The 14041-nt window shown below is 35.5% G+C and overlaps 1 protein-coding gene across 1 annotated transcript; it reads right to left on the minus strand.

Moving 5' to 3' along the window:
* Positions 1 to 8163: 8163 nt before the first annotated feature.
* Positions 8164 to 13482, minus strand: LOC108378415 (PDZ domain-containing protein 8-like). The gene is given in 8 exon segments (XM_017634712.1): positions 8164 to 8776; positions 8839 to 9070; positions 9244 to 9903; positions 9965 to 10108; positions 10178 to 11464; positions 11466 to 11623; positions 12632 to 12883; positions 13027 to 13482. Coding segments are annotated over 8 exon segments (3114 nt in total). The 5' UTR covers positions 13192 to 13482; the 3' UTR covers positions 8164 to 8560.
* Between the last annotated feature and the right edge of the window lie 559 nt (positions 13483 to 14041).

Consider the following 14041-nt stretch of genomic DNA (forward strand, 5'->3'; position numbering starts at 1 on the left):
GAATAAACACAATTTATTTTTATATGGAAGAAAACCGCAACACCTTCGGGGGAAAAAATCTAAAATGAAAATTTTTAGCCATTTTAAACTATGGATGCTATTTTTAAACTGTAGTTCGATTAATGGAGCCCTTCCGATTCGTTCCTTTATCGTTTTTGTAGTTCCGATTCGATCCGTCAAGCGATTCAAAAAATTCCAGAATCGACATTCAATTTTCCCTCAGTGGACGCATATTGATCTACGGTTTACCTTAGAAGATCTATAAAATTTTGAAGAAATTTGAATTGTAGCTGGTACAAAAAAATAATGCGGGCTGGAGTTGGCAAGCCTTCCTTTAACTTGAGAAAGCAATAACCAAAGAATTCAATGACTTGCCTTCCTTTCTTCTCTGGCAATAGGCTACCCAGGAAAGCCTCTTGGAAATAACTCTATATAAAATTATGGCTAATACTACAACAAAAGTTTATGAAAATTTTCATAAATATGTTGCACTCCTTAATTACTCTTTTTAGAAAAAAATGTATGGGAGATCGATTTATTTTTTGAAGCTTTCTTTCAGCATTGATTATTTTTATTTCGATTCGAAACGATTCGAAAATCTAGTTTTTGAATAAGGAAAATGAATTAGCAACAAGAGTTTACGGGATGTACATAGCTCAGTGGTTAACGCTTCTGACTTTGAACATCGAATTCGCAGGTTCGATCCCTGCTGAAGTCTAGAAAAAGAAGTCTGATGAGGAGATGTGGTGATCTCCGAAATAGTGCTATAACTTCTACCGCTTAGACTTTGTTGCTTTTTCAATTTTTCCTAATAAACAATCGTGGTACAAAGCTCAATAAAAATATTAAAAATAAAATGTTAACAAGCCACAATAACATTGACAAATACTAGTTTTTTTTTTATTTCGATCTGGCATCTCTACTTTAAACTTGCACTTTATTACCTGTACTAGAAATGAGCGGGTTACAAAACTTTCAAAAATCTTTCTACAAAATCTAATTAAAAAGCTCAGAATTTTTACGAAATTTTTTTAACATTTTTTTTTTTTATATTGCAAACAGTTTGAAATTGGATTTATACCGATTTTGTTAGAGAATGAACTCTATTAAAAAAATAACTCAAATTAAATAACAAAAAAAAACAAATAATAATAATTGTGAAAACTAGTCAAAATTTGGTCCGACCAAAGTGCATTTTTTATTCTTTGTTTGTAAACTAACTTTATAAAAGTTTGGTTTTTGTTATGAATACATAGATTAATTAAATTCAAAAATAAAGTAAGCGGAAAAACCAGCAGTATATCAAAATACATACAATTATTTATTTTTTAAATAAGGAGATATCTCTGGGTGGGGAATTTTACAAAATTTCGGGCAAAATCGGGGAATTTCTTTGTCGAAATCGGGGAATTCGCATAAATGAGTTGGCTACTCTCATATCGAGCCCTAATCACCTTTTGGAGAATTTATGTATATTAGAAACATATCACTTTCCGGCGCCTAAAATTACCCTACATGGCTCGGTTAACCTATGCAGATACTAGCAAGATTTGTTTAGTATCTAAGTTGTTTGTGTTAGTGCAAAACTGCTTCAAAATGTGGTCTGGAATAAAACAAAATCTATGTGGCGCTGGAGTCGGGTTATCGCTCGGTTCGTGTTTATTTTTCGATTTTGCTCTTATTCGTTGCGTTAAAAAAATAATTTTGCAAAAGATTAACCAACCAGGTGGCGCTGGAGTAGGTTTTTTCCAAAATTAACATTCTTGTTCCGATCTTGGTTTTCTTTTTTTTTTTGAAAAATTGCCCTATTCTAACCAGCTTCTCCGAAAACCATCCTAAACACATTTGTTCATCGATCGAACGAGGGATTACAATCAAAACAATCTTAGTATAAATAACATATAAATTATTTGTTAATAACTTGTAACGATCACACTTCCAGCTCTTGGTTCAGAGATCACTCTGAAGTGCGATGATAGCTAGTACTTTCTCATTCATGAAGTGGATGCTTTTGGGCAGACTAACCCCGAGTATGCTCGAGTATAAAGGAAATTATTTTCCTCAACAAGTGGCACCTCAAGATCGCACTTGGTTTTGACGTGTGCGAAGTACCTTCGTAGACAGGTCGCTGTTTGGGCATTCGAGCAGATGACGAGAAGCCACTCATATCTCGAATTCCGGCACTACGTTAGCCCGGATTGCTCAGTTCCGATGTCGATAATCGTTTTTTAAAGATATGCCGGTTGCTCCGGTTCAAGCGTTTTGTTGACGGGGTGAATTCGAATGAAGCCTTGCTCAACAATGCTAACCATACCCCCCGCCCCCCCACTTTGCGTCAAGGGACTGTCGATGCTTTTTTCTAGCAGGGTCCCGATGTGATTTCTGCTCCAAGCGAACCCGGGTCAACTTCTCTGTAGAATATTAACTTCTGTTGGCAATTTTTAGAGCGTCTTTCCTAGGTTTGCTTCAGGTGTTGAGCGCCCTAAACCTTCCCGGACCACTACTGCCAATACTATGTGATCGTGTGATATCAAATCTCTGGATTATTTTCTTTGGTACACTACAATTCAAAACTTGGAAGACAACATTGCTCGCGTAATTCGAGAGATACCAGTAGCAATGGTGGAAACAGTAATTGAAAATTTGACCTTTTCGAAATTGTTTTTAAAAAGTAAATGTAAGTGTTTTATTTAAAATTAAACAAAGACTAGATGGAGCACCCATTACATACATATGTATGTTATGTAAAAATGCGTAACGACGTCAACTCCTTCCGCGCTCGTGGACTGGTGAAGTGGTGAAATAAGAATGAGATGAGCATTAAGGCGCTCATGAAATTCGGTATTTTGAAGCGGAACCTTCAACAGTGGGATTTATATTGACGTCCTGCAAAGTTTCGCCGAGCACAAACTGTTTCTGAATACGAAGAGACTTCGGACCCTAGACCGCTAACAGTTGAGCTCGTCGAATGTCCAGCAACTAGTACCGGAGCGTCTGCTAAGCAGGCATATCTCGTCATAAATTTTTCAAAATAAATTTCCGGCATTCAAAATTAGTTTGATTTTCTAAGCAGGACTGTTTCACCTAAATTTAGCAGTGGACTCATTAGCGCAAAAATTACGCAAATTTGGGCAAACTCATACATATGTATCTACATACATACATGTGTACATGTAAGTGAATGTAATTACTTAACAGTGCGTTAGTGCCAATGAATCAAACTAAATTTAGATAAGACACTTGGCAAGCGGCTTGACACTTCAAAGCAAATTGAATACATTTTGGGAAAAAATCTATTCTGAAAATAAATGTGTATGCACATATGTGTGTACCACACATCGTACATACATATGTATGTATGTACATAGCGAGGGCTTATATTTAATACGACCTATCTGCAGTTTTCGCAAAAGGTAGTTTTTGATGTTCAAACTTTGAAATTCATTAGTTAATTCTTTTAAAAAACGATCTACAACGTCAGCATAAACATCATCGATGACAGTTTAGTCTAAGGTGAATTTTTATATAGGAATCTCACTTTTCGGAAAACTACAGATAGACCATATTTACCATATTGTAGTAACTGCTTAAAAAAATGTGGCAAATATATTAAGTTGTTAATTAAGAACTGCGCAAAGTTATAAACTAAATTAAGTTATATATAATAAAGGATGTATATATAATTAAATTTCTGTGAAAATAAGCTTTTGTTATTTTTAAACAAATGCCCTCACACATGCGTATGTACCTATATTTATATCCATAGTCCACTTGCTCTTTTTTAGAGTCATAATTTTCTCAAGGATTTATTGAACTTTTGTCCATTGTTCCCTGGCCGCTGCGTCAGCTTCACATCTATTGTACATATGAACGTCTGCGGAAATATTTAAGAACTTACAAAGAAAACGAAATACAGATTGGCAAAATGCCAGTGAGCCATATAGGCATCGCCGTGGCGGCATGTGCGCAAGATTTTCCACATGCGACTTGAAGTATATAGTGAAGCAAAAAATTACATATTAAAATTTCCATCGCGCCGTGACTCGGTCAAATGTATTTATGCGCACTTGCTTTGCTGTGTTTTTTTTTTTTTGATTTCTGAGTAAATAATTTTTAATTGTAAACATTTTTACGACACTACAAACATCAATATGTGTACATTAGGGCGGAGTAATTTAGTTTCGAAAAACTATATGTACCAAAAATGACGTTTGACGCTCCCAATTTTTAAAAGCAAAATCAGTGTGTTATAATTTTTTCTAAACGAAATTAGTTTTTCATTTAGAGAATTTTGTGTTTTCTTCATACATATTTAAGAAACTACTTCACAAGTTCGTAAAAAAAATTTTGGTATAAAAAAAATAAATTTCGAAAAAATTTACAAAATACTATATTTCCATTTTTGGTACATATGTATAAAATTTGTTTGCAATTTTTTTCTTAGAATTAATCGATTTCGAAAATTTTGCTCCGAACAAATTACTCTGCTCTATTGTACATATACATATGTAAGTATGTATCTATATACATATACTGCTTTGATGTGCGTANAACAAATGCGCAAATATGAATGGTAAATGGTAAATGCTACTAGCTTGATAGACTGGGTTAAAAACATTTGTAAATTTTTTTAATGTTATTTAATTTATTAAAAATTTCTTACACGCTTATAAGTCATTAAAATTTAACAATAAAATAAAATATTGGTGTGACATTGTACATAGTCATCGTCTAATTCGATTTTCTTTCTACTCATAATACTCATACATACATACATTTATTATGTGTTATTAATACCCTTTTTATTAGGAATATATTTGCGACGTACATTTTTTATTCGTAAACATTGAATAATAATAATACACAACAACTCTGATTTATTGTACATTTAACATTTTGTAGTATTTAGTAGTTTGTAGCTTTTAGTACATTCAGCAGTACATACAAAGTGCATTGGCAAATTAATTAAATTTTTATGCAAATCAAATCGAAATTGTAGATATTGTAGCGCAACATAATCTGAAATTGAAAAAAAAAATTTCTCGACAATCTTTATTTTTTTCTATTTTGACTAAAAAATATTTATCGTTGTGCATATTTGAATGCATTTCTAGTAAATCTACATTTTTAAATTTTTAATAGGATGGCAGGATTTCTCCCAAGGACATCGAAAAAATTCAGTAATTGAAAAAAAATATAAACCTTGAAGTATAATATTTGTAAAGGAATTTTTTGACATGTTCCTAAAGGATAATTGAAAACTAAAGTTATAATTAATCTTGTTTTGAATGTTGCTTTTAATTGATACCCATTTATTCATGTTTTGTGTAAACTTTTGGAAATATATTGTAATTTATAGTCTTTTGGAAAAAGTCCTGAATACCTGTTAAAAAAAACTAAAAACGCGAATTTACTTAATATTATGCCCCAATACTGTAGGGAGCCTTATATAGAAGTAACACAAGCACAAAGATTATTCTGATAACTTTGACTGCAAGTCGCCAGAGGTAACCGTGGTCCGAGTGGCATAAAATTTTATTTGGATCGATAAGACATAACCAATAAAATGAATAAATGGACTTCGAAAAAGCCAGAGTTGGCGGGAAAAGAGCTAAATCGGCAGCCCTGGTTGTTTGTTTTTATTTGTTATATTTAACTGCTTATTAAAAAAAAAGTTGAGGAAAAAGTTTTTCTTTATTAAAAATTGTTATTTTTAAGAAAAATAGTAAGAAGGCTGACATTTTTTCACAATTTTCTTTGTGACCGACATTTGTTTTATTTGACACAGTCTAATATACATATCGCAAACGATCTTCAAAAGTTACACAACTCAAAATTTGGCATTTTTGAAATTATGCACCAAAAATGTACACAGAGCTTTTATTTACCTTTCGGCAAAAGCTGGAGCAATTTTTTGTTATAATATGATTAGCATGTGATTTTGACTTGTGTCTCCTTTGAAGATCGTGTGCGATATGTATGTTTGTACTATGTATAAAAACATACATATGTACATTCAAAACATTTTGAAATTTTGATCAAAATCTTATTGCTTATTTTCCATTTATTTTAAGATTTTCTCTTCCTGCTACGAGTTTAGATAATTTCAGCAAATACTTATGTAGGTATATGGAGAAATATTCCCACGTACAAAACAACTTTCGCTTACAACAATTTATGGTAAGTCAAACAAAAAGTGTAAATTCCACAATTTGCTCGCAATCTGAAAGCTTTTTTGGAGATTTGATAAATTAGCTCAACTCTACAAAATAAAATCATTGCCTACTTTCAGGCAACTAACAAATCAAATGATCACTTGTCGTGCTGATGTAAATATGTAAAGTGGAAGGAAGTCGGTGCATATTCACTTTAAATGTCAGCGCTCAAATCTTACACAAATAAACTTTAGATTCCCTGCAAGAAAGATAAAAGGTAAATTGCTTACAAGAACAGTTTTTTGCGAGTAGGACAAATAGCAAATTGTTTGCACATTTCCCTATTGAAAATGCTTAAAGGAATTATTTGCGTATATTTTACAAAATTACTAGCTTATGTGCGCATACTTGCAATACTTGGAGAGTAACTTTGGGGGCTTATATGCCAAAGATTTCATAGAAATCACCATATTGGAGACACTTTAAGTAGATCTCTTTTAAACAATGTTGAGTGTCATTTTCTCATTGTCGGCCTTTGTAGGGATCGCATCGCTTCAAAAAACCGTTCTACCGGCCGTGGCGCAGTTCTTCTATCCAACAGAACCAGCTAGAGAAGCTGATGGGGAAGGAAGCTTTCGAGATATATATGTATAGCCTAAGCAGATGAACTTATAGTGTACATATTAAAGATTGCTGGATACCCTATGGAATCTGATACAAGTTTGCATTTGTGACTTAGTGGTCTGCGGGTAGTGATCATGCGTTTATCCTAGATAGATAGGACTGCGAGATAGACTATGAAATATAAGATCCACAGTGTGTGACTGCTCCGTAAAATTTAAGTCTACATATTGCTAAATTTTGATATAAATATATGTTAGAATATATACAAACAGTAAAACGGGAATTCGATAGCTTTTACTGTTATAGAAAACCCCTGTGTAAAAGACGGGACCCCTCTCTTAGTACCCGTGAACGTTTGCATATCAGCCCAGAGTCAGGAAATTAGCTGGCTCAGAATTTTCGCACTGCTTTAAAAACTTTGTTATAGGCCAAATGATTTTTGAAATTTACATACCAGGCTAATAACAACAATCATCTCCTATTTAAGAGTAATTCTCAAGGTAGTGGAAATATTTGAAATTCAATGTGGCATCCAAGAAGATTGACAAATCTTATAAAATAACTAAATGTGTCAGCTCCGTGGATCCGAATCAGCCGTTGAAAAATAGCCACGAAAAAAAACTACCCCATCTACTTCGCCAACTAAAAGAGTTTACTTTTCTACAAAAATTCACTTTAAAGGTCTCTTTCCAGCTCTCAAGAAAAACGAAAGACTCATTTACATACACTGCCAGAACAAAGTATTGGCATAGCAAATTTTTCACAATATATGCAACAACTTTTATTCTAATACTTTTACGCCAAAAATAAATAAATAAATAAATAAAATAAAAAAATATCAAAAATAAAGTTAAATAAACTACAAATCAATACAAATTATGTAAATATTTTTTGTGCTTGATGAAACGAAATGTTAATCAAAATATTACATTAATGATTCCTTCACGTATAAAATTTCGATGCAATATTTTTCAGCCTATAAATACACACAAAAGTATTTTATAACTGGGAAATACTTTAAATGATTACATTTGCTTCAAATAAACATTAAGCACTGCAACTATAAATATTCGTTTGTACCTATATAACTATGTATCTATATATAATCATTCATGTATGCATCCATAAGCAAAATGGGTGCTTTTTACTTTTTAAAAAGGAGTAGCTAAGAAAAAGCTTTTTGATTTTTTAGGTTGACTGGAAAAAAAAGCTTACCTTAAAATTTTTTTTAATAAGCATTTTTATTCCCTTTTTTATATTATTTATAAACTTTGATTACACACGAATACTATCATTACGCTACACAGCTCCAATGTCGCCAATATCGTAAAACACATGACTAACACGCTGTTAATATACATAGCGTCATATGTTTTTATATTACTTTATTGCATCCTTATACTTTCCAGTCGATGCGTTCGCTTTGCCTTTATGTATGTATGTTCATGCATGTGCACTTTAACTTATAACTTCTGAACTTTAAAATTACCAAAATTTTAGATTTAAAGCACCTTCTGGTGTAAGTTTCTACATACAATAAAATATTTAAGTTTATTGAAAAAAAAAATCTTTACTTCACTACTGCAATGGATTGTATTTTTTTCTCTAAAAGAGTCGGTTGAGGTTTTTAAGCGCTACTTTAAAATTCCACTTTTATAATACTTCAGCCTTCAGTTCAGTGTTCGTTTTGTTTTTTTGTTTTTAATTTTCCATCTCAGTATTTACTTGTTCACCAGAAATTTTTTTCTCGAAAGCATTTTCGTTTTAAATTGCAGTGCATTTTAACGCATCTCGACGCCCTGTGCATGCTGCAGCCCAGTGCATAAATATAGCATTATTACGCTAAGCGCTTGGACACGCTCTTCCGATTTGCCTAGTGTTGTGGATTTTGAAGCTGTGCTGCTCGCATCCGCATTCTCTGCTTTCGTTGTATTGGCTAATGCCAAGCTGGAATACATGGCCGTCTCACTGTCCAAGGCCAAGCGAAGTTTGCTTAGCTGAGGAGAGAGCAAATGGTTAATTGTAGTTTGCCATAATTTCTTTTGTTTTTCACACTTACCAAAAGATTAATTTTTTCCACCCGTTCTGCGCCAATTACTTCACTATAAAGATTTCTGCTTGCGTTTTTAGCCAAAGTCATAACATCGTCATCTTTGGAAATGCCCATTATCGGCCCACTGATGGCGTTTATTTGCTCAAAGCTGAGTTGCGAGGCGTCTATGGGTATAGCCTCTAAGCGCTGTGTGACCACTTCGAAGGTAGCAAATGGGTTGGAGACTAGCGATGATTTACTGAATAAAAAATAATTTTATTTTAATCTAAATCTCTTCTTAATAAAATTAAAATATTTTTGCAGGTAGGCTCCAGAATTCAGCTTAAATAAGTATCGTGTTTGAATACGGATCCACAAATTCAATATAAAAAATTCTAAATAATAGTGTAAAGATTTGCATTTTCAACTCACCGCGAAGGGGAGCGTTGCGGACTGGGTGGTAAACTCTTCGCAACTGCTGCCATGCCTCCTCCCGTTCCACTACCACCCCCACTGCTACCGCCACTGCCAGCCAAAGAGGATACAATTCCAGGTATGGCGAGATTATTAGCCGAATTCACCCGCTTAATACCTTGTGCTAATAGTCCCGTCAGACTTGACCGATGGACCTCGAGGCTCGGCGTTGGTGGCGCTTTAATATACGTAGTTTCCGCAACCTCCTCACTGTCCGCTGATGGCATGGCCTCTTCGCCTTCGGAAGCATCAAGCGCGTCAGCATCGGTAACGGTAAACTCTGGAGTAGCGCTAGAAATTGAGGGTTGTCTTTGCTGCAGCACCGTCGAACAATCGACCGGTCCACAAACCGTTGCATTCTGACATTTCGTTATACACTTTTTGTGGCAACACATTGTGCATTCGCTACACTGTACCGCATCTTTTAGCCATATTTTCTTGCCGCAGAAATCGCATTGTGTAGCGCGCTGAAAGTGCGTGCGGACAAAATTATGTGCGCGCTGACTTGAAGTTGTTTGTGTAGCTGGCGTTAGCGAACTGGAACTGGGAGTGGAGCGTATGGAATTGGTGTCAAAGATGCCACTGTCATTGTCTATTTTCTCAGCAGCAATATTGTTCCTAGACGAAATAAACGTTTTCAAATTTGTTTAATTTGAAGCGAAGATTATAGTTTACTCACTTGCTTTTGGACTTAGCTATCTGTTTTGTTGCTGTTTCACCGAGTTGCAGATTTGGATTGCCATCCCATGTAAAGGCGAGCAGCATATCGCCAAAACACAAGTCTGCATTGAAGCCTGATTGACTAGATAGTTTGTGAGTTTTTCTGTAAAGTAGGTAAACAAAAATTTATAAATAATTTCCAATAACAAAGGTTCATCGAGAAATAGCTCACAAATCCTGCGGCATGGGCGGACTGAGTTCGAATTTCTTCCAGCACTGCACCAAGCTTGTCTCACAGCATTCAGCTAAAATCTGGCCAACTGCTATATTCACAAAGCCTAGCAACAAACTATCACCGGCACATTTCAAATAAACGCCAATATTTAGGAAACGTGAATTCTCATCCAATTTAAAAAAGCCCACGTCATCCATGTGGATGAGGCGATTGATGCTGCAATCCACCGTCGAGTGCTGATAGTAGTGCTCTAGCCCGCTCATGCCATCTCCCATCGTTTTTGCTGAACCCCGGGATTTCTCTTCCAGTTTCGCCAACAGTTTGCACCGAGCCTTATAGTCTTCCTCTTTTTCTTTGCTTTGTTCACTACTCTCGCGACTTATAGTTTTCCTTAATGCCTTTGTAATAAGCTTTGTTTTCTTAGGTGAATTAGTTGGTGTACTGCCAAGGCTAGACTCGCTGGAGGTGCTCCTTTCACCTGTCCCTGGACGCGAGATTGGCTGCTTCCCCCCAAAATCCATCTCAATTGATGCCCTAGCCCCACCATAGCCCGTATGCGCATCTCCCAAATCTTCGTATAATTCAAGATCTTCCAAAATGGCATCGTTTCTTATGATACCCGGTATGATGCGCTCGATGCGCAGCCTGAAGGCTGAGGCCTGTAAACCCTTGAAAATTTTCGCCACTTGCTGGATAGTCTGTACACGTTTGCCTTCGATGGCGATCAACATGTCGCATGGGCGCAAATTCGACTTGCAAGCGGGCGTATTGGGTAGCACTGCTTCAATTTCGACGCCTATCTCAGGTATTTGCCTAAAAAGTATGCCAATCTGTTGATTTTTAGCTTTATGTATTTCCACATCCATTGAAACAACCACATTGCGATTATCTTTCTGGCGTATCTCCACAAATGCCAGCGAGGCCAAAGTCAAAGTACAGTAAATATCAGTTCCCGCTTCTGAGCACATAAGTCGCGATATTTCCGACACCTTAACCTCCAACGTGCCGTTTGGCTGTATGTCACCATCACCGGGGTCTTCTTCGGGAGTTTTGTGGAAGAATGGCTTGTAGCGTAGTTTATAATTGGGGAGCGTGTGTTTGCGGCGTACAGCCTTTCGTATCTGATTAGAGATTAGGCTGGTTATATTTGATTGCATTTGGCGGCCTTGATACTTGGACTCGACAGCTAAATCCAATTCTGGATCACCGAGAAAACTAAGCGACCAATGGGTGTAAGGTTCGCGCGTAAATTGGAGACGCGCCAAGCCTGATAATTGTTTCACTGAATTGAGGAGAAATAATGTGNCGAAAATTGCCGGTGTAATGAATCTCAAGCAGAAGATCGAGATTTTCAATACGATCACCGGCATCGTCTAATTCCACATTATGTACACGTAAAGTTCGAATCTCTGGAAATTGGTCACCTAGTTCCAGTTCTTTAATCTAAAGTGGAAAAAAGTAAATGCATATCAGAATTCATCGGAGGGTATAAAAATGCGATAGCCTAGTATCAGCCGAATACACGTCATACAGATGCCATGTAAGACCACAAAGTTTCATTAGGGATTTATAGTTCGGTGAAGATATGCGAAATCTTGTTCGCAGATTTAACCCTACTAGTGAACGAATTGAAAGAGAATGGCAAAATATGAAAATGCCTACGATCACCTGAATGAAGCTCGTAAATTTGTAAATACGAGATAACAGTTATTTTTGTTCCCTGTATAATACCTCCCATCCAACTCTCCGTAGTTGGAATCCCCATAGAGAAATTTGCATCCAGAATCAAAATTTGAATACATCGGCCCCTTGCTATTTGGAAGTAAAACAAACTTGCTCAGGAAATAAAAGTGTTGCACGAATACCGGCTCCCAAAAGACAGAGTCGCAAGAGCTGATTTGCCTTAGTTTGGAATCGATTATCAACTGATAAGACTATGGAGAACGTCGTTAATTTAAACATTTTCTTCTACTTATAAAATTGGAAATAACATTTTAAAGCTATTCGAAGCTTAACGAGATGTTGGTTGGGGAATTCACGGACATAACGGAAAGACCGAGTGCAGAAAGAACTATCAAAATTTGGTATTTACAACCAGCGAAACTTCGCATCTTAAGAAAAAGAGTAGACGTGGCGTAAATTTGGTCGCACATTAGAATGGGTCGCTATATAAAATGTAAAAATAAATGATTTGTAAAAATACAATTTTTGAGGTAGAAAAGCATTTTCACCACTTTGATTTATCTTAGAGGCTTTCGATTTGTTATGCCGAATATAACGACTTTAAACTAGGCGGGGTATAATGAAAAAATTGTTCATTCGCGTGTTGACCGATACAATCTAATGTATGTATGCACAAATTTAAAACTTTTAGTTACTATCCCATTTTAACATATATGTATATACATATATGTCCATATGTATGAACAGATTTGACATTTGCCAACTCACCGTCAGCTTATCGAATAATTTGCCAGTCGTTGTTTTCGCCAACAGCTCATCGAGTTCCAGCGATAGCTTACGATAGAACCACTTGCGCACGCGACTGGAATTTTTCAATTCATGAAACAGGAATTGCATCACAAAATTAATTGACATTAAAGGCGCTGCATCTGTCGCACCAAGTGTACCCGTATGTGTGTGTCCGGCTGGCGTTGCGGTAGGTGGCAATAGATTTATGGCACGTGCTGTCTGCTGAATTGTCTGCGAGTTGTAACAATGAAAATGTACATATGTATAAGAAGCACACACACACACACAAACACACATGTATAAATATCCTTTGTCATTCGAACAGGAAATGTGTGAATTTTTTGTTTCTTCATCATTTACTTTACGCTACTTACCGCAGGCAATGAATACTTTGTGTTGATATCCTTTTGTTCGGCACTCTCCTCAGGAAGTATGGAAAATCGTAAATAAAGGTAATATTGCAGCAAAAGTATCAGAGCCGCTCCTATAATGGTAAATACCAGGCAGAGCAACAACAACATCGACAATGGTATATCCATTTTAATGATGATAAGTATGTAGATTTTTCAAAGGCTTCAGCCGAAGAAAAAAAAAAAAGAAATTCACTGCAGCAAGGCCAAGTATTCGAATTCAAAACACTAAACACTTTTTACTTTAAAATCTTACAAACTTCACAAGTCTGTAACACTTATGCACTACATATGCTGGCTACTTGGTCAAATAATTAAATATTCATGATTTTGATTGGAAAATATTGGACATTGTTGTACATATTTATCTGTTAGCCTCCAACGGTACACTTCATGGCACAGACCTCCGCTACGGGCAAGTGAAACGCGAACACTGAAACCATTTCGAGGGATGTGTTTCTCTTACCTTTCTTTGTCCTCTTTTTTTGGCTGTGGTGAGCTTTTAATATGCAACTTGCAGCAAAATCAATAATCACACCCCAAGAGTCGATTTCTCAAAAGAACAGCTGATCTGAGTTATTTTCAACATTCTCTGGGGTTGTTTATCTTGTGCTTTTTGTTGTTGTGCGGCAAAATGTGTAGTAGTACTCTCTCAGAAGTCATACGTAAACAAAAGCGGCTTCTTTGACAACAAATTTGAAAACTGACAGGAACTTATGTTTGTTTGTATGTATATATGTACGACATTAGGGTGGTCCACAAATGTATGCGGGAGAAAAAAGTTTAAAATTTTAAGCTTTAACCCCCTAGGATTTTTCTAAATTGAAAAAAAGATTACCCGTATTTTTTGTTTAAAAAAATTAAATTTAGAACTGCCTCAAAGTNTTGAAAATAGATATATTTCGATCGGAAAATTGTTTCTTCTTCTTTAGGAGTCTTCCAATAAAAATACCTAATTGATTATTTAACCATTTTCTAA

Source organism: Rhagoletis zephyria, unplaced genomic scaffold, assembly GCF_001687245.7.
Source record: "Rhagoletis zephyria isolate East Lansing unplaced genomic scaffold, Rhagoletis_zephyria_1.1 Rzeph_scaffold_14062, whole genome shotgun sequence".
NCBI lineage: Eukaryota > Metazoa > Arthropoda > Insecta > Diptera > Tephritidae > Rhagoletis > Rhagoletis zephyria.